At 33.7% G+C, this 26,356-nt stretch overlaps 1 protein-coding gene across 3 annotated transcripts in view; it reads right to left on the bottom strand.

Annotated features, from left to right (window-relative positions):
- IBTK (inhibitor of Bruton tyrosine kinase) overlaps positions 1–26,356 on the bottom strand; it is a gene marked incomplete at both ends in the record, with an annotated part of 83,776 nt that overhangs the window by 3,647 nt on the left and 53,773 nt on the right. For 2 of the 3 annotated variants that reach the window (XM_080700772.1, XM_080700770.1), the window contains 5 exons: positions 8,588–8,734; positions 16,913–17,056; positions 17,594–17,686; positions 19,275–19,438; positions 21,373–21,521. In XM_080700772.1, coding sequence (XP_080556898.1) covers positions 8,588–8,734; positions 16,913–17,056; positions 17,594–17,686; positions 19,275–19,438; positions 21,373–21,521 — 697 coding nt within the window. The remainder of the gene's footprint in view (positions 1–8,587; positions 8,735–16,912; positions 17,057–17,593; positions 17,687–19,274; positions 19,439–21,372; positions 21,522–26,356) is intronic. The other variant, XM_080700771.1, reaches the window with a different exon arrangement.

The raw sequence follows: 26,356 nt of genomic DNA, 5'->3' as shown, positions 1-26,356 counted from the left end.
CTTGTGATCCTCCTGTCTTGGCCTCCCAAGTACTGGGGTTACAAACATGTGCCACAATACCCGGCTCAAAGATTCTTATATAATTGTCTGACTCACAAATTGAATTAAGTAGCAGAGATATAATTAAAATCCATTTTTTTCACTCAGAGTACAGTGTAGTTTCCACTCTCACAAAGCTGCCTTTATTTCTATTATTGTCCTTAGTCTGAAATACATTCCATTTCAAACATCTTCCATTTTTTAATGACTGGCTCAATATCATTTTCTTTCTCTTCCTATAGAACTTCAATCACTATTATAATGCTTAACATTATACAGTTGTGTCATTATTGCTTATATGTCTGTCTTAACTACTAGATTAGTTTCTCAGAGTATAGAAATGTGTTTCATTCCTCTTTCTATTTCAATGTCCAGCAGAACACTTGGAATACTGCTGTTTATGAAAAAGTAGACAATAAGTAACTGAAATAGAAAATCAAGAGTTCTTTTTTTTAGAATGAGTAAAATAAAAGCAAAATTTTGTTTTGCCTCTAAAGTTCCCTATTCTTCTTTTTCTACTTTTTTGGGGGGCATTGGTGGTAGTAAAAGGGATTGAACCTAAAAGTATTCTACCACTGAGCTATACCCCAGCCCTTTGTATTTTTTTTTTGTTTTGTTTTTGTTTTGAAACAGGGTCTCACTAGGTTACTGAGAGTCTCACTGTTGGCTGAGGCTGGCCTTGAACCTGTGATCCTCCTGTCTCAGATTCCCAAGTACTGGGATTACGGGCATCCACCACTAAACCTCACTTCGTTTATTTTTTTGAATGACTGAGAACAACTTCCATATATAGGTCCAGAAATAATGTGAGAATAAGTCTAGCAATAGGGTTCTTAGTTTTTAATGAAGCTCTATGACTTCAAACCTGCTAGACAATTACCTGACTCCTAAAAGAGGACAAATTGTGGAAGACAATTTCAGGACACAAGAGAAATGAAGAGATCAACTAGAGAATTGTAACGAACTTGTTATGAGATAAGAATCTAGAGTAGAATATAAAATAAATGGACACACATATAAGTTTATTATCTATATAAATTTATTATATTATTTATTATATATAAAATTTATATATATAAATTTATCCTACTAGAACTACTTTAGACAAGAGACTAAATGCAAATTGGTTAAGTTATTTGGAAGGTCTTAAAGTTAGTGTAAGGTTAAGAGAACAAGTTTCCTAAGGCATTAAAACACAATATAGAACAAATATAATGACTTATGATGCTCAAATATCATCCCAGTGTTCTGAGAATCCACTAAAATGTTTTGACATTTTCAAAAAATGCAAAAGTATTATAGAAAAATTTATTATTTAATTGTTAAGTAAGAGTTTGAAGCTATAGCTACAAGCTTTCTTTGAATGGTACACCACTGACTAATAAAATAAAACTGAACAGGACCAAAGAATGGCCTCATACAGGTCTTGGAAAAGCAAAATGAACCAATCAAAGTCCAGGTATAACAATTTACTGAAGGAATGTTTTATAACTTATGAAGTACTTTTATATATACTGATATAAGCCTCATAGTAAACTGTGTAATAGGTATTATTACTCTTATCTGATATAAGAAGAATCAATAAGTTTCAGAAAGAACTGCAATGTTAGAATGAAGCACAGATGTTAGAAAGAAACACAGCCAGGCGTGGTGGCGCACGATTGTAATCCCTGCACTTGGGAGGTGGAGACAGGAGGATGGCGCAGGTTCGAAGCTTAAGAGACCCTGTTTCCAAATAAAAATATAAAAATAGGTCTGGGAGTGTAACCCGGAAGCAGTTGGGTTTCCAGGAACCCCAGTACAAAAAAAAAAAAAAAGAAAAGAAAAGAAAAGAAAAGAAAAGAAAAGAAACACAAACAAATCTATTTCATAAGACAATAATCCCAGAACTCCTTTTTCCACTGATAAATTTTCAGTAGATAATCTCATTAATTATAAATTTATTCAAAAAAGGACAGGAGTCGGAATTTTACAGTGAAACAATTAAAAATCTTAAAATGAAAACAAATTAGTTAAACTAGGCAATGATTTAAAAAAATAAACATTTTAGCCGGGCGTGGTGGCACATGCTTGTAATCCCCGTGCTTGGGAGGTAAAGACAGGAGGATCATGCAGGTTCGAAGCCAGCCTCGCTGGCTTAAGAGACCCTGTTTCCAAATTTAAAAATATATAAAATAGGTCTAGGAGTATAGCCCAGAGGTAGAAGGGTTTCCAGGAACCCCAGTACCACCAAATACATACATACATACATACATTCTAACTTCTGAATAAAATATGTAGCAATATTAAACTTTAGATACCAATAACAAGCAGATATCCCAATAGGTTATCTGCATAAAATTCAACCTTCTGAAAATAAAACTCTGTTTCAAAAAATAATGTTAGTTGGGCATAGTGGTGCTCGCCTATAATCCCAGGTTTTGGGAGGCTGAGATAGGAGGACTGTATGTTCATGGCCAGCCTCAGCAACTTAGCAAGACCCTGTTTCAGAAAAAGGGAGTAAGAGGGGTATAGATCAGAGACAGAATGCCCCTGAGTTTAATCCTTAGTACCAAAAATTAAAATAAAGTTAAAAGGCTAGAGGTATAATTCTCAATGGTAGTTCCTACCCTCTCCACAGGAAACAAAACTAACTAAATAAAAAAGAATTCTGTTCAAACTGGAGAAGATTGCTAATTTTTAAGAAAATTTTGTTCCAGCTTAGTTAAAATGATTTTTAGACAACATTAGAGCTGATATAATCATAGTAATTTTTGTTTCAAAAGTAGTTTTCTCACTAATTACAAATACAAGCTCACATTTTGTTATGTAGAACTACACAAAATAATTTAAGTGAAAGAAAAACAAAAAATATAAACAACAACAGAAGCTCCACAAATCCTTCTTCTACATTGTGTGTGTGTGTGTGTGTGTGTGTGTGTGTGTGTGTGTGTGTGTATTTATTTTTGGTACTGAGAATTGAACTCAGGGGCATTCTACCTCTGAGCTACAACCCCAGCCCTATTTTTTGTTCTTTATTCGAAACAGGGTCTCACTAAGCTGTTGAGGGCCTCACTAAGTAGTTGAGGATGGTCATGAAACTGATTCTCCTGTCTCAGCTTCCCAAGTACTGGCCTGGATTCTCTTCTATATTTTAATTTCTCCAAATGACATTGACTTTCTTGTCCTAGCCTTAGGGAAACAAAACAAATGTTCTACAATTGAAATAAGAATGTAGCTTGGCCAGTGGTGACACAGTTATGTAATCCTAGAACTTAGAAGGCTGAGACAAGAAGGTCACAAGTTTGAGGCAATACTCAGCAATTTAGTGAGACCTAGTTTCAAAATAGGGATGGGGGTATAGAAGTGAGGTAGAAGACCTTCAATTTCCTGTAAAATACTCTCTCTCTCTCTAATTTGTAGAATTTCCAGAGATGAGCCACTACCCTTGCACCACTCTCCAAAGGATCGCTACAAGTATTCCTGTCGTCTTGCTTTCACTCCCACTATCTCCTGTTTATGTTGCCCTTTAACCATTCTTCTTTTATTTCTACTTTAAAAAAATCCCATCCTAAGTTTAAAAGCTTATGACAATAAAAGAGATCAATAATTAAGTGATCTATTTTTCTATTATTATCCACATAGCCATAAACATAATGATCACAGTTTTGAAAATGAATATAAAAACATTTTATAACCTGAAATAGCTCAAGTTCTTCCTCAATGAAATTGCTACTAACCATTCTACCCTATGGTCATCCTTTGAACCACTTGCTTGGCATTTAATCACATATCACTTTATACTATTATGTTGTATTACAATTTTATTTTTGTCCTGTTATTTAACTTCTGTGTATGCATATTTGGATTTACCACTAAATGTCAAAATATTAAAGATAAGTCTGCGTAATATATATGTGTGAGTGGAGATTATATATATATATATATATATATATATATATATATATATATCCAAGAGAAAACAGTAAAATGTTGTGCCTTTATCAGATATCCCATAATTTGGTAAGTAAATCTTTTACTTTGCAATGAAATAAAAACAATGCAAAGTAAAATACTTATTCTGATTATGACTCATACTCTTTATGATATTCATATACTTTCTATGATAACTGAAACCTAAGCTATGTTTTCTTCTTGCTACACCTTTTTAAAACATTTGCGCTCACACCAAACACCACGTTATAGATACATGATTGATCATACACTCTTTCAATCCAAACTTCCAATGCAGTATCTGTAAAGCACACATTTTTCACAATTAAGGGCCTTGATGTTATAGCACACTCTAGTGATCAATTATGAAACCACAGATCCTTAATATTTTGAGTTCCAGAACAAATATTCATTCAAACACTTAAAACTTCAATGTATATTGTTAATACTTAAAAATGAACTTAATTTTTCATGCTTTCAAACGTACACATCTAAGGCATGCAATAAAACTATGTTAGAAACATATGTTACTTAAAACAGAGCTACCATATTGTGTATGTGTGTGTGTGGGGGGGAGGTACTGGTGATGGAAACCAGGGCCATTCTACCTCTGAGCTATATCCCCAGTCCTATTTTTTTTTTTATTCTTTATTTTGAAACAGGGTCTCACTAAGTTACAGAGTGCCTCACTAAATTGCTGAGTCTGGCCATGAAACTGGGATCCTCCTATTTCAGCCACCAAAGTACTACAATTACTAATGTGTACCACCACACTCAGCTAGAGCTACAGTTTTAGTTCAGTTAGTTATTCACGTATGTTCACAGAGCACCCACTGCATTAGAAAACCATTCTAAACACTAAGGATGATAACAATAATGGGCAGAAAGAGACATCATGCTTTCATGGAACATAAAGTTAAATGTACAGATATGAAAACAGTTGTAGTGGACAAACACTAATCAAAGAATTACACTAGTAATTACAACTATGGAAGATATGATGAAGTGCTATGGAAATTTATACAGGAAATTCACCCAGTAAGGAAGTCACAATTCTCTAAAATATATGACTACATAAGGAACAAAAGAAGAGTCAACTAGTCAAATGGTAAGGAAACAGAAAAAAGCAAAGTGCATATGAGAGCAGACAGCTGGCTAATACAGAGATCATGCTGCAAGACAAAACTAAAGTGGCTGGCCAGAGCCAGGCTATGGACGTCTTGAAGGCCATATTAAAAAGTCTAGCCAAGCGTGGCGGCGCACGCTTGTAATCTCTGTGCTTGGGAGGCTGAAACAGGAGGATCATGTGGGTTCAAAGCCAGCCTCAGCTACTTAGTGAGGCTCTCAGCAACTTAGTGAGACCCTGTTTCCAAATAAAATATAAAATAGGTCTGGGAGTGTAGCCCGGAGGTAGAAGGCCCCTGGGTTCCATCCAAAGTACCACCAAAAAAAAAAAAAAAAAAAAAAAAAAAAAAGAAGTCTAGTCTTTATTTTAAAAGTAGTAAGCTCTGCATTTTCAAAAGAACACAATAGTTCAATATGTTGAAAAAGGAAAAAAGACTATGTATAGCAAGACCAGTCAGATGAGTTACTCTGGCAGCCTATGTGGAAAGCATAAAGTAGTATAAATGAAGGCACATATACTAAGGTTTAGTGTATGTATTAAAAAAAAATACTTAAGAGCTAAAATTGCCATTTTTTGATAATAGACTGAGAAACATAAAGGTCAGATTTGCAAATTTTATTTACTAAGAAAGAAAGATCAAGAAGAATGGTTTGTTTTAGGTTTTGTCTATACTCTTGTTTGATTTTCATTTTATGAGAGGTATAAAGAAAACATTAAGTTTGATTCAAGACAAAGTTTCAAGTTTCTAGACATGAAAGTTTGAAGTATTTCTTTTTTTTTTTTTTTTTTGTGGTACTGGGGGGTGGAACCCAGGAGCTTTCTACCTCCAGGCTATACTCCCAGACCTACTTTATACTTTATTTGAAAACAGGGTCTCAATGAGTTAATGAGAGCCTCACTCAGTAGCCGAGGCTGGCTTCGAACCTGTGCGATCCTCCTGTCTCAGCCTCCCAAGTGTGGGGATTACAAACATGCGCCACCATGCCCAGCCTTGAAGTGTTTCTGAACACCAAAATAGAATAAAAAGTTCAAGAAGACAGTTGGATCACTGAGTCTGAAGTCAGTTGCTAGATAGGGGCAGGAAATAATTATTTTGAATCTTCAGTATATATCACATAACAGAACACATGGTCATAAGATGGATAGTGTAGAAGCATATAAAATAAGAGTATGACCTGTAAATGAACTTTTAGTATGATGAGTATAAAAAGTCCATGGTGTTGACAATATGGTCTTTACTGAGCTCTTTCATTTTAGTGGAGCTAGAAGCCAGAATGAATTAAGAAATGAGTAGAAACTGACAGCTTTTTGAAAAAAATCCATCTGCTAAAGAAGAGTGTGAGATTGGCAATTAGAGGGCAATTGCTAGAATAAAGTATGGAAGCTGAGTGAGGGGTTGATTATCCCACCCAGAACACATAAGAACTGAACATATTCAAAACCAGATGGGAATAATGTAGTTAAAAGGAAATCTGGAATCTATGCACTAATGAAAAGAGTTAATGACTTGATGCGTCTTAAGTGGGAAGATAAAACCATAGGTAAGGTTTAACTTTTGTATTGCAAACTTTTGAAGAATAACTTTTGTATTGCAAAATAAGAAAAGATAAATACAAATAGAGGTAGATTTGTGTTTCACCATAGGAAAACAAAGAAGTTACATGTCTGTTTATTAAAAACATGATCTTTAAAACGGAGCATCACTTATCACAAACTAAGAATAATAGTATTTTTTTTATATATTACAATATATAAATTTTATATGTTACAATATATAAATTTTTATATATTACAATAAACGTAGAAAATGACACCTGGGTCATTACAGAGGATTTGGTGGTATTTATTCATATTTCATTTTTTTCCTAAAATAAATTTTTAAAACTAGTAAAAATAGGCCAGGCGTGGTGGCGCACGCTTGTAATCCCCACACTTGGGAGGCAGAGACAGGAAGATCGTGCAGGTTCTAAGCCAGCTGCGCTGGCTTAAGAGACCCTGTTTCCAAATAAAAACTATAAGACAGGTCTGGGAGTGTAGCCCGGAGGTAGAAGGGCTTCCGGGAACCCCAGTACCCCCCCCCACACAAACCTAGTAAAAATATAAATATTTTAATATAATGAAGACTGTCAGCATGTTTACTTGTGTTGGCAAGTTAACTCATTTTAATATAAATTCAAAAATAAAGGTTCTTCTACCACCTCTGTCAGAATGATGAGTGGAATGTCAGTTCTGTATGAGTAGGGGCTGTGTTAAAATTGCTCACCACTGTGTAATTCTAGTACTTAACATAATGTTTGAAACAAAGAAGAAAATCAATAAATATTTGTTTGACAATTTTGAGACTGCATATCTTACATCACACCCAACTTATATCTATAAGCCAATTATCCACATTTACTTATAAATTATTACATAAAAAGGCTTGTATTTCTTTTATATATTAGAATTCCATTTAGGATTTTTATTTTAAAATAGCATTCCCAGCTGGGCGTGGTGGCGCATGCCTGTAATCCCAGGCTAAGACAGGAGGACTGCAGGTTCGTGGCCAGCCTCAGCTATTTATTAAGACCTTGATTCAAAATAAAGAATAAAAATGGGGCTGTAGGTACAGCTCAGAGGTAGAAGGCCCTTGGGTTCAATGCCCAACACCTTGTAAAAAGAAATATTTAATTAGGTAACTAATTTGAAACATTTGTTTTCTTCCAATACTGATCTTCTAATACCTCAACAATGCTTCATTTTGAATAATGATTAAAAATCTACATACCATGCTGGGGAAGCTATTTTTACAAAAATACCACCTTTAAATTATGAATAGATTTTCATGTTTCATATAGGGATTTGGAGTATGAAATATCCTTTAAAATACATTGGAGTTTAAAAATCAGTATCAGAAATAGCCAGAGAAAATAACTGAAATCATCCAAAGATACAGTAACAGATGCATGAATAAGCACATTGCGATAAATTCATAAAATACTCAGCAATAAAATGGGATCGACTTCTGAGACACATTTAGCATAGATGAGTCCAGAAATAATTATGCTGAATAAAAGAAGACATATATTAAGAAACCATACATACTATATGGTTCCACTGATAATATAACTTAAAATATACAAGCTAGTCTATACTGACAAAAGTCAACTGGTAATTAGATTGAGAGAAGCATCATGAGGAAAATTCTAACAATAATGATTATGTTCATAATTTTAAACATGGTAAGAATTTCATGGAAATACACACAGGCCAAAACTTCAAGATGTATACCTAAAATATATGCAGCTTATTATAAGCCAAATACTTAAAAATGTGATTTATTAAAAAAAAAAAAGAGGGCAGGAATAAATATGCTAATTTAAATTCTGAATGTAAAAGAATATATAAAAGTCTACCTCACAAATAACTAAATATCATTTCATATCATAAAGCCACCATGAATATTTTAAGATAGAAAACAGTTATAAGTTTTTTTTTTTTTTTAATTACCTTACAACTTTTGGAGCCTGAGAATTTTCAGTTCCTTTAAAACAAACTTTTTTGACAAGATCTCCTGAACTATGGCCAGTAACAGTTTTTTCTTCTAGTAAGAAATCCCGGAATGACTTTGATGAAACTGAAACTTGAGAAGATGCCCTGCAAAAGAAAGCAAAGATCTCATTTAGTAGCAGGGCACTGATGGAAATTATAAGAAGGACTGGAATATCTATTAAAAATTAGTTTTCAATGTAATGCTGGATCCTTCTTATCAAATGTGAACTAATCAAAACTATGCCAGAAGACAGGAATCAGCTGGGCGTAGTGGCCCACACTTTTAATCTCAGTACTTGGGAGGCCGAGACAGGAGAATCCTGGGTTAATGGCCAGCCTCAGCAACTTAGTGAGGTTCTCTGTAACTTAGTGAGACCCTTTTTCAAAATAAAGAATAAAATATAGGACTGGGGGTGTAGCTTGGAGGTAGAATGCCCCTGGGTTCCATCCTCAGTACAGCAAAATAAATAAATAAATAAACAAACAAACAAACAAACAAAAGTAAAAAAAAGATAATAGATTTAATGTAGATTTATATCTAGTTTTAAAATGGAATCAGTCACACCATTTTTTTAATTGTAGAAATTAGCAAACTGATTCTAAAATTTACATGGAAATACAAGGAACTTACACTGACCAAAGCATTTAAAAAAAAAAGAAAAAAAGAAAAATTCTGCCGGGTGTGATGGCGCATACTGTAATCCCCGCACTTGGGAGGCTGAGACAGGAGGATGTTCGAAGCCAGCCTCAGTTACTTAGTAAGGCTCTCCGCAACTTAGATTCTGTTTCCAAATAAATTATAAAATAGGTCTGGGAGTATAGCTCATAGGTAGAAAGCCTCTGGGTTCCACCCCCAGTACCACAAAAAAGAAAAAAAAAGAAAAAAAAAGAAAAATTTCAGTAGACCTTCATGCGTAGTCATTTCACTATTAATAATTGAATTGCTAAGGCAATTCAGTAAATAAAGAAAAGCATTTTCAAAAATGGTATAACTGGAAATCATTATGTAAGAAAATGAAGCTTGACCCCTTTGTTGCGTACTAGATTATTCCAAAATCAGATGGGTCACAGAACAAAGAGTAAGAGCTAAATAGAAGAAAACAATAGACTATCTTAATAACTTGGTGGTAGGCAAACGTTTTTAGATAGGTCATAGATAGCAATACTCTCAAATAAGTTACATGTACCCGAAAGTAAAAACTTGTCAGAAGAAATTATTAAGAAACAGAAAATTAGCTGGGTGTGGTGGCGCATGCTTGTAATTCCAGCATTTGGGAGGCTGAGACCAGAGGGTCACGGTTCACAGACAGCCTCAGCTACTTAGTGAGGTCCTTTGCAACTCTGTAAGACCCTGTTTCAAAATAAAGAATAAAAAATAGGACTGGGGGTGTAGCTCAGAGATTGAATGCCCCTGGTTCCATCCCCATTAACCGCGAAAATAAATAAATAAATAAATATAAAATACTTAGGAATAAACTTTAAAAAATATGGGTAAGATTTATATACTATTAACCAGATCTATAAGATTTGCTATGTTCATGAACTGGAAACTAATAATAATAAATTGTCAATCCTCTTCAAATTAATCTACAGATCTAAACACTCAACAAAATTCCACTAGACTTTTCTTTCTCTTCTTTACATATTTATTTTTCACAAGATTAATGTAAGCACAAAAAAGATAAAATAGAAAAAATAATTCTGAATAAAAGCCAGAGAATTTATGCTGCCTGTTTGGAATACTATCTTTTCCCCATCTATACATTATGAATATAATGATATACATATAGGTCTAATGAAACTAAATAGAGTCCAGAATTAGACCCAAACATATAAAGTCAACTGATTTCTAGCAAAAGTACTAAATATAATCATATGCTGCATAAAGACATACTGCTTAATAATTTTATTGCTGTCTACATTTAAAAGTCATTTATCCTAAATGAAGCCTTAAATGATACATGATACAAAAGAAATCTTCTTTACAGATCTGTATTAGAAACAAACTTGCTAAAATATTCAAGTTAATATTTATTCAAAAAGAACTAATCTGACTTTGGTATTACCACAAAAATTTCTCTAAAACACATACATACATAGAACATAAAAATCAAATACTTATCCAAAAAAGAACCACTTCCCATTTCCTTTCTCTTCCCTAAACCACACATATCTGAAGATGACTACCACACATATCTGAAGAGCAGTGTATCATGAATCGGGAACAATGCTGGCAAATATTCATTCTTTTTAGAAAATTACCTCAATGTTCCCTCTAGCTTATTTCCCTAAACACAGAAATTTCAAAATTATTACTATGAAATGCGTAAGCTGTCAGATTCATTCTAGTGGCTGATCTGGGGTCTTCCAGATATAGTAAATAATTTATACCCTATATGTTCTTTCTTTAAAAATTACTTAGGACAAGCCGGGCGTGGTGGCACACGCTTGTAATCCCCGCACTTGGGAGGCAGAGACAGGAGGATTGCGCAGGTTTGAAGCCAGCCTTGCTGGCTTAAGAGACCCTGTTTCCAAATAAAAGTATAAAATAGGTTTGGGAGTGTAGCCCGAAGGTAGAAGGGTTTCCAGGAACCCTAGTACCAACAAAACAAAAAAAAAATTACTTACGACAAAAACTCCTTAATAATAAGTACAGTGATACATATATACTCATGTTTATAATAGCACAATCCACAATAGCCGAATTATGGAACCAACCTAGGTGTTCATGAATACATAAATGGATAATGAAACTACAGTATATACACACAATGGGATTTTACTGAGTCATAAAGAAAAAAATTATGTCATTTTTAGGAAAATTGGTGACACTAGAATAGTAAGCTGAGATTGGCCAGTCTCAGAGAGTTAGGGTCGCAAGTAGTCTCTCATATGCTAGAACAAAAGCGGGTAGCAAAAGGGATTTTGGTCATATGAGGAGAGAAAACAGGAAAATATTGGAAGGAAGCTGGGAAAGGAAGATGAGAAAGGGAAAACGGAGGACTGAGGAAGGGAGCAGTTCAATTGAGGATATGCACCTACAAGGCTTCACTAAAATGAATGGGGAGGGAGGAAGGAAAGAGAGGGTGGTATACAGAAGCAAAAGCACCAAGTAGTGAGTGCAGGGATGTTTCTACTACTTTGAATCTCACTGTGATGAATAATTACATTACAGCAAAGTGTAAAGAAAGTAAAAAAAAAAAATAAATAGAGGTAAGACTGCTTACAAAGTGTCTTAAACTTACACGTTACTAAACTATGCACAGTGATTACTTAAAATGTTGTCTGCAAAATTCTGCACATGCGCCTGTGTGCATATGTGCGTGTGTGTACACTAGGGACTGAACTCAGAGAATTGGACTTTTGAGCTAGACTCCCAGCCCTATTTTACTTTTTATTTTGAGACAGTTTCACTAAATTGTCTCAAACCTGTGATCCTCTGTCTCAGCCTCCCAAATACTGGGATTACAGGTGCACTCCACCACACCTGGCTAAAGAACTTTTTAATATAAGTTCTATTAGTCTTTCCACTTATAATGCCATTTATTTTTTCAACATCTAATTTCTAACAGTTTTACTTTCCTAACTCACAGGCTCTGGCTATTTTCCATTGTAACAGCCAATGAAACTTTATGGAAAAATATTTGTAGACATTTATATCCATACAAAAATTAAAAAGGATTGTGTTCCTTGGCTAACTAAGCAGCACTGAAATTTTTTGCTTTATAAAGAATAAAATGTCTAGTTCAAAAAAAGTTAAATAATCAAAGCAAAGTTATTCTATATAAATTACTTCTGCATCAAGCCAAGCCACAAAAACTGTATGCCTGGTAAAAAATGTATTATTTCTCCAAGTAAAATATTTGATAATAAAAAGTGGCCAAATCTCATATATACCTGATGTTTTCACATTAGCTTTAAAATTCAACTGGTTAGAACTTCATTCTAACGCAAAAAAACAGTTATCTTTAATACTTTCCATTGTAATGCCTAACTAAGCAGTAAGAGAATAACCATATGCTGGGAATTTACATATTAGGGTAAATGAATGTGTGAACAGAATAATGAAAATCGTACCACAGCTGCAAGCACATTTAAAGGACTAATCTGTGATTTGCTAGTGAGTCGCACATTAACCTTAATATTAAGATGTAGCTAAAAAATATTCTGAAGAAATAAATCTCATTAGATGGTCCTTTAGATAGAGATTTGAGAATTTTAAACAAAAAATAAATCACCATAACATGAATACATGCTATAAACAATACAAATCAGGTAAAAGCTCTAATTTCAGATCAATTTTCTTCTTTTTCATAGAACAAAGTTTAAATTCTTCGCGTGCGCGCGCACGTGTGTGTTATTGGGATTGAACCCAAAGGTATTCTCCCTTCAAGTCACACACCAGCCCGATTTTCTCTTCTTATTTGGAAATGGTCTCATAGGTTAATAGAATCTCACTCATTGCTAAGGCTGTTCTTGAACCTCCATCCTCCTGTCTCAGCCTCCCAAGTACTGGAATTACAGGTATGCACTAACATGCCTGGCCTCCATTTGTTTTTAATCAAAATAATAAAATAACATATAAAAATTATCCAAATTATATCTATCATCTATCTGTATATGTATATATACACACACACACAAAATGAAAAAACATAAATGTAAATCAATGGCTATTTTTAACTTGTTATAAATGGAATAATACAGCATTTTTTTCTGATTGGCTTCTTTTAGCAATATTATACTGCTGGGATTCATCGATACTATTGTTTAATCATATTCATTCTTTTTCATCATTGTGTAGTATTCTACTATTTAAAAAAGAACTCTTACCAATTTACTATTGACAGACATTTAGGTTATTTAGCTTTAGTTATTACATATAATGATATGAACATTCTTATATATGTTGCCTGGTACATATGTGCATATCTTTTTGTTCGGTATATATGAAAGAATGCAAATGTTTAGGCTGAGACAGGAAGATTGAAGGCTTGTGGCCCGCCTCAGCTACTTAGTGAGAGCCTCCACAACTTAGTGAGACTATTTCAAAATAAAATATAGGGCTGGGGGGTATAGCACAGAGGTAGAATGTCCCTGGGTTCAATCTCTAGTACCCCCCCAAAAAACCCAACCAAAATCCAAAGTTTGTAGAGTACAAAATCTTCTTCAACATTAGAATGTTCTATAAAATATTCCAGCAAAGCACCAAGCACCACTAGCAAATAACAAAGTTCTTGTCAATTCAGGATTTTTTTTTCAGTACTGAGGATGGAACCCACAGGCATTCTACCTCCCTGCTACACCCCCAGCCCTATTTTTTATTCTTTGTTTTGAAACAGGGTCTCACTGAGTTGCCAAGGTCCTACTACGTAGCTGAGGCTGTTTGCAAATTGGGGTCCTCCTGTCTCAGTCCCCTAAATGCTGGGATTAAAAGCATCTGCCACCATGAACAACTTTCAACTTAAGGTTTTAATAGGAGAAAATAGTCAAGGAAATATGCAAGAATATAGAATAGAAGGGCATGTATGTAGATAAGAGAAAAAAGAAATTAGAGAAATCCACAGGACCAATATATGATTTATATGAAATCTAGAGAAAAAAGTGAGAAAAAATTTATCAAAGAAATACTTACATAAGATTTTTCTAGAACTTAAAGACATGCTTTAGCAAGAGTCCAAATACTCAACATATCAAATAGTCAATCAAAGTATATTATTGTGAAATTTCAGAAAACTACCACTAATAAAGACCCTATAAGCATCCAGTAAAAAATCCAGTAAAAAAATAGAAGGTAACATGAAAGGAACTGGGAATCAAGTGGTATTAGACTTCTTAAAAGCCACAGCAAAAGGAAACAAAACAAAACAAAATTCTCCAAGTGATTCTTACATAGAATCCTGTTCCAATCTAACTAGCAGTCAAGAAATAAGAAAGGATAAGATTTTTATGGATATAAGAATTCCCAAAATACACACTCTTTATCAGAAAGCTACTGGAGGTGTACTATATCAAAACAAGGAGCAAATAAAAAAATAGAAAAACACAAGATACAGAAAATAGGATAAAAATGTACATGATGTATATTCACAATCAAGCCAAACATGAAAAAGAGGAAGGGGGAGGGAACTGGGGAAGGGCTAAATGAATGATGTGTGCATGTATGCCTCTACCATCTTGTATCCCATTTAGATGTACGACTACAATACACCAATAAAAGAAAAAGAAAAAAAAAACCACTGGAAGAGAGTAAAAGAGGTGACTATTGAGGAAAATCCTCAAGACCACAAATACTCAGCAAGCCTAAAAAAGACCCCGTTCAGACTAGAGAGGAACACAGGGCTCTAAGGAAGATACCTCCAGGAAAATAAATGAAATTCCTTTTGTTCATCTACTTTTTGCTGTAAAATAAATAAACTGACTGATGGCACAGCTTAGCATATATTACTAAGCCCAATGCTTCCTAATGTGCTTAGTTAATGTGCTCAAATTACAACAATGTATTTAGTATCTTAATAGCTATTCTAAGAATTATTTTTTGATTGGTCTTTTCCATACTTTTGTTCAGGGAGAGCACAATTCAATTGTGTAAGTTACAACCATAAACTGTGTAAGGCAATGAATAAATATTTATTGTCTTATCACCCAAAACTAGCAGAGTGCCTTGCATATGGAAAGTGCTTAACAAATCTGGATAAATTTAAGAGTTCTGCTAAGCTTATTCCCTCAAATTTTATTCTCTTTTTTCTTTTGCTTAAATTTTCCTGTTTCTTATTTTTCTTCTTTTTCAGTGATTGTGTTTTGAACCTACTGGTTCTGACAGGCATGATTTAGTTCCATTGGTTAACTCTCAGAATAAAAGCGGTTGCTATGCTCTTCAAAATAATTTACATTTTCAGTGGGAAAAATATTCCCTATTATGAAGACAATACTGTGACATTAGAAACACTGAAGGGATTGTTCTAAATTAAGGGTAGCTACCAAGACTGTTCTGAGTCCCTGCGAAAGAGAGTTCTATTTATTTCTTCCTTGTCCTTCATTCCATCTGTATATTTCTCTAAAACTGGTTTCCAGATATTATGATATGGGTTATAAAGAAAAGAGAGATGGAAAAGAAACAGGAAGCACAAGCTATTTTACGTATCTCAAAACTGCTATTGAAGCCTGGGCGTGGTGGCACACGCTTATAATCCCAGCATTTGGGAGGCTGAGAAAGGAGGATCACTGTTTGCAGACAGTCTCAGCCACTTTGGTGAGGCCCTTTACAACTCAGTGAGACCCTGTTTGAAAATAATTAATAAAAAAATAGGGCTGGGCATGTAGCTCAGAGGTAGAATTCCTTTGGGTTCCATCCCCAGTACCACACACACACACACACACACACACACACACACACACACACACACACCCAACCCCCCACAACAAAAAATTGCTATCTAAGCTTTTTAGAGATTATTCCTACTAATGTTGTCACTATGGGTAAATTAATAATGTAGAAAACTTATTTGATGCAATATTAATAACACTGTTTAAAAGGGTAACTAGCTTTAATTACAACTGTGTAAAGATTATTTATGATGCACCAAAAGATAAAGTACTGAAACAAAGTTTACTTTTATAAAAATTGCAATAGTATAATTTTATTTCTTACTAAAAATGGAAATAAACCAATTGATATGTGCATATGTAAACGTATAACTTTGAATCTCACTAGGCTGTATAATTACAATGCACTGATAAAACTATATAAAATACACACACACAACTAAAAATGAAAAAGTAAAATTATTTTAAATAACTTTAGCAAAAGAAGCTGAATAGAATACCAAGAAATTATTCTTATCCATGAAAAATACATCCACATTTGAAAAATATGATGTACATGTCAATGCATCAAAAACAAACACAAATAAGCTGGGCATGGTGGCACACGCTTGTAATCCCAGCATTCGGGAAGCTGAGACTGGAGGATCGTGGTTCGCAGACAGCCTTAGCTACTTAGTGAAGCCCTCCGTAACTTAGTGAGACCCTGTTTCAAACTAAAAAATAAAAAATAGGGCAGGGAGTGTGGCTCAGAGGTTGAATGCCCCCGGGTTCCATCGCCAAGACCTAAGTAATTGTTCCTCAAGCTCCAATGGTTAACTTAAAAGCAAAGGGGGATGAGTACAAAATATTTGCAAAGACTTCTGAAACACATGCAAGGAAAACACTCAGAAATCAAGAGAATCACCTTAAAAACAAATGCATAGATCTACACTGATTTTATTAAAAATAAAAGCATACCATGCATTCACTGGTTTGGGGGCTTTTGAAGGAGCTGTTAAAACTGTTTCCACATTATTCATTCCTGAACTGTTTTCTTTGCTAGTCAATGCAATCATTTTTCGTTGCTTCTGAGAAAGTTTAATTCCATGAGAAGTCAATTTGCTAAAGATTAAATTAAATCAAAACAATTAGTTTCAATACTTCTGAAAAAGTTTAACAAGAAATCATTTTGCTAGAAATTGAACAAATTAACATTAATTTCTGCTTAATGAATATTACTGATAACTCATAATGTTTAATGTGATTTTACTATTAATGGATCACAAAGTTTTGACAGTGATAGTGTCAATTTGTATTATCAATGAATAAGTAATAGCTATATATAAATCCTCCTACATATGACACTTTTCAAGGAGAACTTGTATTCCAAGCCTTACATCTTTAGCTTTTCTTCAGAAATAGACCATAATCATCATTTTAGAGGTAGGATCCTAGCATGTAATACTGTATACTCCACAAGAGCTAATTCAACTCAATCTTTAGCAGAGATTTAATAAATAATATTATCAAGGTTAAACTACTTAGATAAAAGGCTTATAACTATTACATCAAATGCAGAAAAATAAGAGGGAGATCTATCTTTCCAATTCTCCAGGGCTATCAACAAAACATGGTATTTTTCATTAGTTTTTAACCAACCCTAAATTTGCCTTAGGTGTTGCTCCACATTTTTGTCTACTTTCTTCGATTTCCATGATGGTTCTGAGATCCACAACAGGAGGGCTGACCGGACTAAAAGAAATTTTTAAAAAATTACTTAACAAAATCATTTATTTACTACTAAAGCATAATTCCAAACTTCAATGAAACTATAAATAAAATGTAAGATTTATAAAGTATAATTTAGATTTATTTTATCATTTGTTGTCAACCTCAAAAGGCCCATTTTGAATGAAAGCATTAATGTATGCATATACAAGTAACAACTAAAATGCATCTAAACTCAAAGTTAAGCACTATCCTTGGAATTCTTCAACTAAAGGAGAGAAAAAAAGGCCAAGCAATAGTAAAAAATTCTCAAGTTATTTAAATTAAGCAGAAGAACTCACTAAATTTCTGATTAAATTTTTATCCTTTGAAATGAATGAAGCTTGAAATTGTGTTCTATTTCTAGCAAATAAAATTCTTAGTACTATCTACTATTAACAAAACCATATATTAGAAAATTTTAGGGATGTTCAACAATACTGGGGACCCACCAGAGGGAGCTGTACTATAAGAAAAAATTCTACAACATGTGAAACTAGTTGAGCTACCTTAAGACCATGAACCAACATAAACTGGAGTATCCTATCATTATTTCAATATGCATAATAGAGCATATTTCAAGAGAATTACACAAATGGCCCAAATGATAATATAATCAGTACATCAACTAACAGCTTTAGTCTGTTATCAACCATAGTAGGCACATAAAGATGAAGCACAAGCTCACAGCACTAAGAACACTGTATTCTAATTATATCTGTTCCTTTGTTTGAATTTTCTAAATCAAAGAAAAATACGTATAAAATATAAGCAAGATAAAGGAACAGTATAACGCTAAGTGAAAATACTCAGAAAATTAATAGCGAATATCAGTATATTTTGCTAGATTTTAAGTACCCCTTAAGGTGCTACAGTGCTCTATTTGATACCAAGATTACAATATTCCAGTTCACTTTGCCTCATGGTCTAAAGGTAGCTCAGAAAACACAAAGTAACCTACAAATGATAAAATATTTGTCCTGAAAGGAAGTGGACTTCTTAAATTGATACATAAAATATGAATATATTAAAAAGTATACATTTACATGTGAAATACATGTATGCATTGCATCCTGTTCATATCAAGGTAAACCCTTCCCTTGAAACATTTATCGTTTCTTTATGGCGGAAAACATTCAAACTCTTCAAGTTTTTTTGACTTTTTAAATAAACAGTACATTCTCATTCTCATTATCTATAATTACCCTATAATTATCCTACTATATAATAATATAATAATATAATAATATAATAATATAATAATACACTAGAACTTCTTTCTCCTAACTATGACTTAATTAACACTTCCCATCTTTACCTTTCCTTAGGTGAAAAATTTAACTAATACATATTAACAAAGAAAAAAGTTGCTGATATTGTCATTCATATAATAAATATATATACATATATATAAATATATACATATAATAAAAATAAATATATACATATTAAGTTATATATATATACATATATACATACACACACACACACACACACACACACACACACACACACACACACACACACATATACAGTTCTAAGAGAGAAATACAGAACATAATGAAAATCTTACCTAAATGAGCCAGCAACCCAACTGGAAGAGCTTGTAGTATCAATTCTGTTGATGGGAATAGGTTGTGGAGCAGATATTTTAAATACTGGTGATTTTTCCCATGGTTTTAAATCTTCCCTAGAATATGTAGGAGGTGTACCATTAACATATGGTTTAACTTTTCCCTGGAGAAAGGAAAAAAAAATTCTTTAATAACAGCAGAAACCTAGTTCAGTAGCTAATATTTAATTGATACTTAATACATTTTAGTTAAATATTGTAGTAAAATTGTAGGATGAATTATCTAGTATTTTCAATTCATGTCATTCTACAGCTTAGTATTATTATTATTATTATTATTATTATTTTAGTATGGGGGACTGAACCCAGGGGCATTCTTCCTACAAGCTACAACCCCATCCCTTTTTATTTTTATTAAATTTTGAAACAGTGCCTTGCTAAGTTGCTAAGGCTGGACTTGAACCTGAAATCCTCCTGTTTCAGCCTCCCAAGTACTGGGACTATAGACTTGTGCCAACACACCCGGATCAGCTTAATGTTTTAACCAATTCTCTAACTATATCATTGTAAGCTTAAAGAGAATAACTTTAGAGAAACAAGTTTGCCTATTAAATTTCTATTTATACAAATAGTAAATAAAAATTATACAAATAATATGAGGCAATAATGTCCATAGCTTTAGATATGAAGCAAAACTGAGTGTTTGGTATAAATCCCATATAATTCATTCTGAATCTAATTTAAGTTCTTCTTAAGAGTAAAGCCAAATAATATTAACATTTCAAAGGAGGCCCTACACTACTGCTATTATAATAGGTTAAGGAAGTTATTAAAATGACATTTCTCTTGCTCAGATAAATTCTTCTATAAATTCTTCTATTATTGCCAGGCAGGGCGGCGCACACTTGAAATCCCAGCATTTGGGAAGCTGAGACAGAAGAATTACAGGCTTGAGGATAGCCTCAGCTACTTAATATGGCCCTCTGCAATTTATTGAGACCCTGTTTCAAAATAAATAATAAAAAATAGGGTTTGGGATGCAGCTCGGAGGTAGAATGCCATCCCCAGTAACACACACACCATCCCCAGTAACTAACACACACACACACCATCCCCAGTAACACACACACACACACACACACACACACACACACACACACACACTAGAAAGAATAAATTTCCACTGCCTTAACAAATCCCTAGAAGTTCCAATGTTTGTTTTATGTACATACAGGAGTTAAAGAAAAAGAATGCTATCTCTAATAAGCTAGATACTCCTGCAGATTAACAACTGTGGAATAAAACATTATGGGATGTGTAAAGAAAAGTTCTCCTCAGAGTTGATGAGACTAGGAATTCTGCAGTTTACTGTAAATTATACTTAACTAAAAAATTCAAATATTCCAGTTTGTTTGGTTCTAATTAACACCATGAGAGACTACACAGAATTTGGTATTTATTTTCAAAATCACTACTACTTTGATAATTTCTATTTGGTGTTAACTTACATTTCATAAAATATATTTTAGTAATTTAGTTACAAATATAGTTTTTACTATGTCTATACAATACTTTTGCGTGCGTGCGTGCGTGCGTGAGTGCGTGCGTGTGTGTGTGAGTGTGTACTGGGGGTGGAACCCAGGGCTTTCTACCTCTGGGCTATATTCCCAGACCTACTTTATATTTTCTTTGGAAACAGGGTCTTACTAAGTTGCTGAGAGCCTCACTAAGTAGCTGAGGTTGGCTTTGAACCCTCATGATCCTCCTGTCTCAGCCTCCCAAGCATGGGGATTACAAGCGTATGGCACCATGCCCGGCTTACAGTATTACTATATTTTGCACTGACAGTACACTTTACTTATAGAAATATTAAAAATAACATATAGAGCTCAAAATTGCCTCTAAAATCTCTAAAACTACAAAGACTATACAAATTTGAGAAAACATATATATTATATATACTATATTATAGTTTTATCTCCTTATAAGCCAACCAAGGCAGTGTTTTAAGTTAGAGCAAAAATAATGAAAAACTAAAGGTAAACTGTATACAGACCCCAAAACTTAAGGTAAAAAACCCAGTGCTCACAGAACAAACCTCAATCTTATCTGAATGAAATCCTGTTGTGAAATCAGGAGACTGTAAACCTCTAGGACTACCCCCTCCTACACAGCTTCCTTCAGAATCTGATGTCAACAGTTCTGGAAGAGAGTCCACCGAATTGGTCTTACCAGACTTTAATAATCCTAAATGGGATGGAAACAAAATAAAGCTTTAAATACATGAGCATTAAACATATATTCATTATAGTCAATGAGCCAAAAGGATAGCTAAACCTACTTATCCAGATTTAATAATTTTTAAATTATGTTCACTGTGCCAAAATATTCAAGCTAACTAGAGAAATATATTTAAGTTAAAAACTGAAACAAAGGAGACTGTAAAGTAATAGTTTTATCATTATAATTAAATACCAATTATGCAACAAATCTGAGGAAGATAGTTCTTTGTGATGTTTTAAAAAATGATTGAAACTGTTTTCCCCATAAAAGACAAAAGAGCTGGGTGTGGTGGCACATGCTTATTTGTAATCCATTACTTGGGAAACAGACTGGAGGATTGCAGGTTCAAGATTAACCTCTGCATTTCAGTGAGGCAGCAGCATAGTAAGATTCTGTTTTAAGAAAATAACAAATAAAATCAGGCTGGGGGTGTGGTTCAGAGGTATAATGCCCCTGGGTTCAATCCCCAGTACCACCAAAAGAAAAAAAAAAAAAAGATGAAAAAGGAAGAAGAAATAAATTCCAACACCCACCATTCTGTCTTTTGTGTCTATCTGTACAGAAGTCTGAACACCTGCAGAAGAAAAATGGCTCCCTGGGTATGAGAGGGAAAATGCGCTGTAGCTTGGCCTCTGGCCTGGTGACAGGCTCTAGATGTGAGAGCTGCTGGTTTGTTGTTTTACCACTGTATAAAGCGCTACTGATTGGGAGTATTTTTAATCCATTTATCACCTGAAGTAAGAGAGTTGTTGTGAATTATATATGGCATTTCTTCTGTTACTCAGGCAGTCTAATTCCTGACCTGTGTCACACCTTATATTGGTTCATTACCATAGTGGTGTTATTTTAAATATTAAAAGTATAAAGTAAACTTCTGTTGAATTTTAGGTGATGATTGTAACACATTTCAAACTTATTAGAATCTAGGTGATGTATCAAATTTTAAAGATATATCTGAGTTTAAAAGTTGTACAACTGATTTAAAAATAAGTTTAAGAATAAACCATACCATCTCTTATACTTTTAAGTAAGTGAATTCTGTTTAAAGTAAATTACTTTGACAAGTTTTATGCTTTTTAAACTTTTGTTGTTGTTGTTGTGTTGTCCTCATTGCTAATCTATGGTTTGGAAATAAAACGTTTCTCACCACTATCATCTGTATATTTTTGGCAAGTTTTCATGTAAGACAGCACATTTAATACTGACATGTTTCCAAAGCCAATTAGAAATAAATCTAAAGAATCTAGCAGATGATTAAAGTGGCCAACAATTATTTTTAGTCAAAAATACTTTTAAAGAACTGGGCACAGTGGTGCATGCCTATAATCTGAGTATTTGGGAGGCTGAGATAGGATGGCAAGTTCGAGGCTAGCCTGGGCAAATTAGTGAGACCTTGTCTCAAATAAAAATGTCTAAGAGTATAGCACCAGTGGTAGAACGCCCTGGGTTCACATACACGCAAAAACCTCCAAACGAAATGTCAACTGTCTAAGGATCAACACACATGTTAAACCTTCACACAACTGTCTTTGATGTGCTTCATATTCAGACTTTTTCTCATAATTAGGTCTTTTCTCCCTTAATTAAATTTAGTCTTCTAATCATCTGCTTTGGCCACAGAAAGAAGAGTATACAAGAAAGAATATAGTATTGTAAGCAAGAATTAAATTCTATTTCTTTATGTTGCTACTTCTAATCACTTATGTAATCTTGGCTTGCTTTCTTAGGTTTCATGTAAGACATAAATTATTTTGTTAACAATGTCTCTTTCACCTCAATTTCAAAGATTCTAACACATGTGCTAATAATAACACCATTTAAAGCAAATCAAATATCTGCTTTTATTGTAAGTCACAGAGGAGACTGGAAAAATCACTAATTACATTTATTCATTCTTCTCTCAATCCATGCATGCATCTTTTCGGAGATAAAAAAAATACATACAACAGAAAATACAAAACCACAGAATTTTACACTTGTAAAAAAAGAAATTCATATGGCCAATAAATCCATGAAAAAATACTCAACATTATTAGCACTCAGAGAGGTGCAAATCAAAACTACCCTGAGATTCCATCTAACTCCAACTAGAGTGGTAATCATTCAAAATACAAACAACATCAAATGCTGGTGAAAATGTGGAGAAATGGTAACTGTAATACATTGTTGGAGGGATTGCAAGTTAGTGCAACCACTTTGGAAAACAGTATGGAGGATCCTACCATATGAACTTACCATATGATCCAGCAATACCACTCCTGGGTATCTACCCAAAAGAAAGAAAACCAAACTACCAAACTAATGCATATATCTATGTTCATAGCTGTTCAATTCACTATTGCCTAACTATGGAACTAGCCAAGATGTCCATCAACAGTGAACTTTTTACACAATGGAATTTTACTCAACCATAAAGAAAAACACAATTATGTAATGTACAGGGAAATAGATGGAGCTGGAACAAATTATGCTGAGATTAGTCAGTCACAAAAAATAAGAAATCAGATGCTCTCCTTAATATGAGAAAGCTAGGGAGAAATTGGGTCATAGGAGGAACTCTAGACGAAGGAGATTCTACAGATGATGACCTAATTCAGGGGATGGGAGAGTGGGAAGTTCTCTATTTCACATGATATACTTTAACATACATATCAAAGTCAATCACTAAGCCAAACATGAGAAGGAGGGAGTAGGGTGGGAACTGGGTAAGGGCTAATTGGGTGATGTGTGCAAGTATGCCTCCACCATCTTGCATCCCATTAAGATGTATGAATACAATGCACCAATAATAAAAAACCTCACATCAACACTATCTCACACACACACACACACACACACACACACACACACACACACACCTTGAAATTAAAAAAACAGATGTATCTTTTCTATTTACCAGGTCTTCTGACTCCTTCATTGTACTATGTTAACTATCTAAACACATAAGAAAATTCTTTCTTTGCAGTTACATAACAACTTTTTCTAAGAGACATAAAACAAAGCAGTCCTTTATTTTTCAAAGTATAAGGTTGACTGACTATGAAAGTACTGCTGATAGAAATTTTGTCTGATTATGTCTTACTGCTATAGAGAGACAAACCAACCATTTCCAAAAGTCATACTGTAGTATCATTATTTTATGGTCACATCACATTTTATTTAAGAGAAACTTTTAAAAGTTTCTAGATTAGATCAATTTAGAATGTGGGATAGTCTATAATACAACCAGTCTAAAATATAGGAAAAAAGCCGGGCGTGGTGGCACACACTTGTAATCCCAGCATTCAGGAGGCTCAGACAGGAGGATCCCAGTTTGCGGATAGTTTCAGCTACTTAGTGAGGCCCTCTGAAATTTAGTGAGACCCTGTTTCAAAATAAAGAATAAAAAATAGGGCAGGGGGTATAGCTCAGAGGTGAATGCCCCTGGGTTCCATCACCAGACCCACAAAAAAAAAAAAATAAAATATAGGAAAACTATAAAATTAAAAGGCATGGGGGATACTGTTCTAACTAAGAAACTAAAGAGATGATAATAAGCAAAGGCAATGTTAATTTTGATAGATACTAGATTTTTTTTTTTTTTGGTACTGGGGATTGAAGCAAGGGGCATTCTAAATTGGAGCTATACCCTCAGCCCTATGTTATTTTTATTTTGAAATGGTATCTCACTAAATTGCTGAGGGTCTTGCTAAATTGCTGTAGCTGGTCTCCAACCTTCTATCCTCCTGTCTCAGCCTCTCACATACTGAGATCACAGGTGTGTACCACCATACCCAGCTCATATATATATTTTTAAAGTTAAAACAAAAAAGGCGATAAAATTTTTTGAATAATTAAATCCAGACATAAAATACTAGGTAATATTAATGAATAAATTTTAATTGTCTTAGACATGATTAATAGTATTGTGGTTATATATAAGAATGCTCTTATTCTTAGAAGAATCATAGTAATTATTTATTATGTCTACGACTTCAAGAGGATAAGTAATTAAAAAGTATTCCTCTATTAATAAACATATACACACACTTGTGTATATAGGTGTTCATGGTATTTTTTCATTTTCTCAGTAAGTTAAAGATTTTCAAAATAAAAAACTAGAAAGTTTTCAACAAACTCTAACTTTTAAACAGGCTTACATATTGCCGAGATAAAAAATGTGCTGTATTCAGCTACTATATTATCACCTCTTTACAGACAGAAATGAAATATCCCTTGGAACACGAATATATCTGAATAGATTCAACACAATAATTTTATCCCTGTCATAAGTTTCCCATTTAACCCTCTATTTCACTGATAGAGTGGTATTTCTAAAAACAAAGTTTATCTAGTCATACCCTGTCATAAAAATTCATCAACAGTTACCCATTGCCTTTAGAACCAAATCCAACTTACTTAATGTGGCATATAAGAATCTCCAAAATCTGACCCTACCAAACCTATTTCCTATTTGCACACAACCTAAATGGTTGAGGCATGCTGAACTGTAAGTTCAAGAAATGTGCTACTAATTCTATGGTCTCTGACTTGGGGACATAGTGTCCCCTTTGCTTAGTATGTCCTTTTGCCCTGGAGAACTTCTTTTGGTTAAGATCCAGTAAGGCATCTCTCCTCTAGGAGGTCTTCCTTGATCTCAGACTAGTTGTGGTGCCCCTCTATGCTTACAGAACTTTAAAGTACTTATCACAATACACTATTGTTTTATAGCATCTATAAGAATGAAGTTAAATTTCAGTAACCCCAAATGATGGCATATAAGAGTATTTAACAATGTTAAATGAATTAGTTAACAGAAC

Source organism: Muscardinus avellanarius, assembly GCF_963383645.1.
Source record: "Muscardinus avellanarius genome assembly, chromosome: 8".
Classification (NCBI taxonomy): Eukaryota; Metazoa; Chordata; class Mammalia; order Rodentia; family Gliridae; genus Muscardinus; species Muscardinus avellanarius.
This window is presented reverse-complemented; position numbering and strand designations above follow the sequence as displayed.